The sequence below is a fragment of the Limulus polyphemus genome, unplaced genomic scaffold, assembly GCF_000517525.1.
Source record: "Limulus polyphemus unplaced genomic scaffold, Limulus_polyphemus-2.1.2 Scaffold1051, whole genome shotgun sequence".
In the NCBI taxonomy this organism is placed as follows: Eukaryota; Metazoa; Arthropoda; class Merostomata; order Xiphosura; family Limulidae; genus Limulus; species Limulus polyphemus.
This window is the reverse complement of record NW_013666661.1, coordinates 333,728-337,883: the sequence shown is the minus strand read 5'-3', so window position 1 is coordinate 337,883 and position 4,156 is coordinate 333,728. Positions and strand designations below refer to the sequence as shown.

General features: G+C 35.9%; 1 protein-coding gene across 1 annotated transcript in view; it reads left to right on the top strand.

The window, feature by feature from the left end:
* Positions 1-4,152, top strand: part of LOC106461880 — a gene marked incomplete at its 3' end in the record, with an annotated part of 25,761 nt that extends 21,609 nt beyond the window's left edge. The window contains exon 3 of the mRNA XM_022388958.1: positions 3,669-4,152. Within this exon, the coding sequence (XP_022244666.1) occupies positions 3,669-4,152 (484 nt within the window). The remainder of the gene's footprint in view (positions 1-3,668) is intronic.
* Positions 4,153-4,156: the final 4 nt, after the last annotated feature.

Genomic DNA, 4,156 nt, shown 5'->3' with positions numbered 1-4,156 from the left:
GGGGTGCGCGCGTATATTAGGTTTAGTACTTTTAACTTTGGGACTTTAGAGTATAACATAAATCGGGGTAACCGAAACATAAGTGGGGGGTGGAAATAATACATTCAAAACCTTATAAGTAAACACCTAATTAGCTACTCTCATTACCTGGTTGTTTTTTAGTTTCGACCTAAACAGGGAGCTAATGTTCGGAAATTTATATCTCGTGACTTTATAACCTTGAACTATCAAGGTGACACATTTATTACAACATGATAAAAGGTCCGAGGGTACATCCGTATTTGGTTGATTTTGACCTTTCCTTGTGACTTCACCTTTGCTGTTGACTGCCTTGCAGGTTCTAATAGAAACAATGAAACTGAATAATCGGACTTAAGTACATTCTGTGAGTCGTTGACTTATTGGCTTATTTTTGTCCTGAATATATAATATGAATATTCTTAATTTGATTGAATTTAAACTCGAAAATATTCACTCTTATAGCTATTAATATGGTTTGGTTTGAATTTCGCGCAAAGCTACACGTGGGCTATCTGCGCTAGTCATCCCTAATTTAGCAGTGAAAGACTATAAACAAGGCAACTAGTCATCACAACCTACCGCCAACTCTTGGGCTACTCTTTTACCGACGAACTGTGGGATTAACCGTCACATTATAACGCCCCCACGGCTGAAAGGGTGAGCATGTTTGGAACGACGGGGATTTAGGATGTTCTAGAGGTTGTGAAAGTAAAACCCGAAAACTGTTAAATGAAAAAAGGTATTTTTAGTTTGAAAATAAAAATCACCTTCCATTCAAACTATTCAGATTCTGACTCCATAAGTTCACAGGCAACCCTTGGTAAAACACTCAATCAAATAATCTGATTTTTCTTTTACAAACGACTTATAATGATTACTTAAAGATTACCAAATTCCGTGAATATACACAATTGCAACATTACAGTATGTGTAGTTTCATGGTTATATAGTGGATATATAGCCCGTAAAGAGAGTTTAAGAAAACTAAGAAAAATGGTGATCATTTTACAGAAGGGGCGTAAAACCTGTTTAAACTACTTTGAGATTTAAAAATGTCGTTAATGATTAAGCCTAATAATATTTAGGTCAGGGCTGTGTGTCTACATTGAACAAGTTTATAGAAGCTAATCGAATACCAGTTATCTCCTAAGGAACGAAGTTTCTCAGACTGTAAGCAATGTGAAGTTCAAGTAATTCTGATAGATACCATCGAGTAAGGAAGTTTGTATTTGTTGTTTGCGTATAAACGTTTATAATCAACATTATTTTATAGGTAACAGTCAAATGGTGCCTATTCCGAGTTTTGACCGTATTAACAGAAACGTAAATAATCATTTACTTTAAAACTTCGTGAAAAATTAAAGAGTGTACGCCAATTTAAAACGAGCAACAAAGACAAAAAGTAAGAACAGACCTAAAGGAAATTTTCTAAAGCCCAGCATATAGTAGGAATTAAATCGACACCTGGTATAATGAAAAGTTTCTAGTATTTCTTAACATGTTTCAAGAACTTTTTACTTACAACCAATCGGGTAAGAATGCCAGATCACGTGACAAAAACATTTCTTATCACAAAATGGCTGCCATAAGTAGCACGAAAATTTCAGGTAACATATTGTATGTGTATGCCGGGCTTAAGAAAAGCGTGCTGTATCTTTGTTTCGGTTAAACATATTAAATTCTCACAATCGTTACTCATAATGTATCACTTTAATTCACGAGAATCCACGTGTTCCATTTGAAACAAAATCTCAATATTAGAGTCAGTTGGAAAAATGTTCAATGCAAAATAACGGGTGAATTATCCCTCTCACCGCCCTCCCCCGCTAACATATCAATTTACCTATTATTATTAGCTTTTTCATCTTTAAACATGTGTATGTAATCGATCTAGCTAAAATGGTGAAAGTTGAAACTTCTACAAACGTCACTTCCTGGTTGGTCGTTGTATATGTTATGCTGGATGGTGTGAAGTCATTTCCTCTCATCTGAAGTAAGTAAACCTAAAGATTGACAGGAATTTTTGTTTGTTTGAAGTTAAACAAAAAGCTAAACAATGGGCCATTAGTGCTGTGCCAACCACGAGTATTGAATCGAAACCAGAATTTTAGCATTATAAGCCCACAGATTTACCGCCGAGCCACTGGGGGAGAGGGGCATGAATATTTGTTCAAACTCTCGTTAAGACCCGTATGCATCTAAAATTCAACCCACATGTCTGTATGTGAATCTTCCACTGTGGCTGTTACGTCTTAAGTTGGCCTTCAGACTACGATGTTTGTGTTGTTTTTCTCTCTCTCTCTCTCTTGGCTCATCTGAATGCAACACTGCGCAGGTGTTATCCCGAGTTTTCTTTGAATGGTATTATCCTTACGTGATAAGTTATGAATTGGGCATACGAAGAGTTTGGATCAGCTGTCGGCTAGTCACTTATATGGCCAGTTTTATCTTGGTTTTTTCCCTCCTTGATAAACTAATGAAACGTAGCTCATTTTCAAACAACAGTTTCATCTAGTTTATAATTCGGGTCCGTGACTTAGATAAACCCTTAGTGGTTTTGGATGTTAACGTCGCTAATCTTGACTCATTTTCTGATTATGTTGACCTCACTGGCGTAAATGTCCTGACAATATAGATTACACAAGCAATATACACGTTTTGTTTTTAACGAAGGGACGTTTGGAGTATTTCTTTTTTTTTCTTCTTCTTCTTTTTTTTAAGGGATATCTTCGAAAAATATTCATTGTTCTGTAAGTGGCAACTGGTAAGCCTTACGTGCTTTCAGTTTTTGACTAGTTACTGCTATTATTTCTATTAGATATTCGTATTAGTTTTAAAATATCCTCACCAATGTAATTAAGAGTTTAAAATATTGCGTTTGAAGAGTAACCACGTGGTAGGCGTTTGCTGTGTACCTAACAAATGTTATTGACATACTTATGAATTTGTCACGGAAACGTGAGTACTTTAATAAACTAAACGTTAGCTAAGCCTACAAACGTGAGTTAAGCCTACTTTATATTTACAAACGTAGTAGAGTCGTCATCTGTTCTAATCCATATTAAATGTGTGTGTTTAGAGAAATAAATTCAGGGTCTAACAATAAAACTATCCGACAATCGGAACGTAAAAAATGATGCTAAAAATAAATGTGAAGCCCAATCTATCATTCGGCTTACCACTTATCATCCCTCTTCAGCAACCCTTGATAAAGACATATTGGAAAACTAGACTAGATTGGGCTTCATATTTATTTTTAGTGTCTTAAACGTTTTGTTTGCTGAATAATATATTCTTAAAGTCTTATGTAAATAAGTTCGCTACAAACACCACAAATAGAATAAGAAATTATATTAAAGATAATATGTAATAATTGTTATTATTCTTTGCGGTTCTGCTTTTAAGTTTATATTTAGGCGAACCAATTCAAGTGAATAACTTAGGCTTAAGTTTAATTACACGAACAAATCGTTAATTGAATAACTTGTATTCTGTTTGTTATTAATATCAAATCCCCCAAAGTGTTTTCCTTATAATTGGATATCGTGTTTTAGTGGCATGAAAACATGTACGTTTCTTCTGTTTGTTTAACGTTGTCTCTATCATTAACTCCGTGGTTAATGCTTTTTTTTCTTTTTTTGACCCAGGGAGACCATGGAGTCTATGATATCAGATAGCTCTCACTCACATCTTCGCTCATATCTCGATTTGGATCCCGAGGGTGTGCTACTCCGAGACAAAGCGGCTTTGTTAGGCTTATCCCCCAGACCTTCAATTGTGTGGAAACCGCCTGGACTTCCAGCTACTCTCACACCCAATGAATTGTACAATATTATATCCACTAACCCGAGCTATTTGCCAAATATTTATTCCTTCAATCCTCCAAGTGTTCATTCCTCTCTTATGGGACTCCCTTCTCAGATATGGTCCCAGTGGGCAACAAATCACTCTGGTGGGTTTGGACATCTAGGAATGATGACGTCACTTGCCAGTCCTGACACAGTTTCCGGTTCTGCTCACCTTACTAGCGTATTTCGTCCAATAGCTCATCACCATTCGGAATCTATGTTTAATCCTAGTGTTCATAGATATACACCGTATTATTTTACCCGAAAAGACTCATTATCGCCCTCTA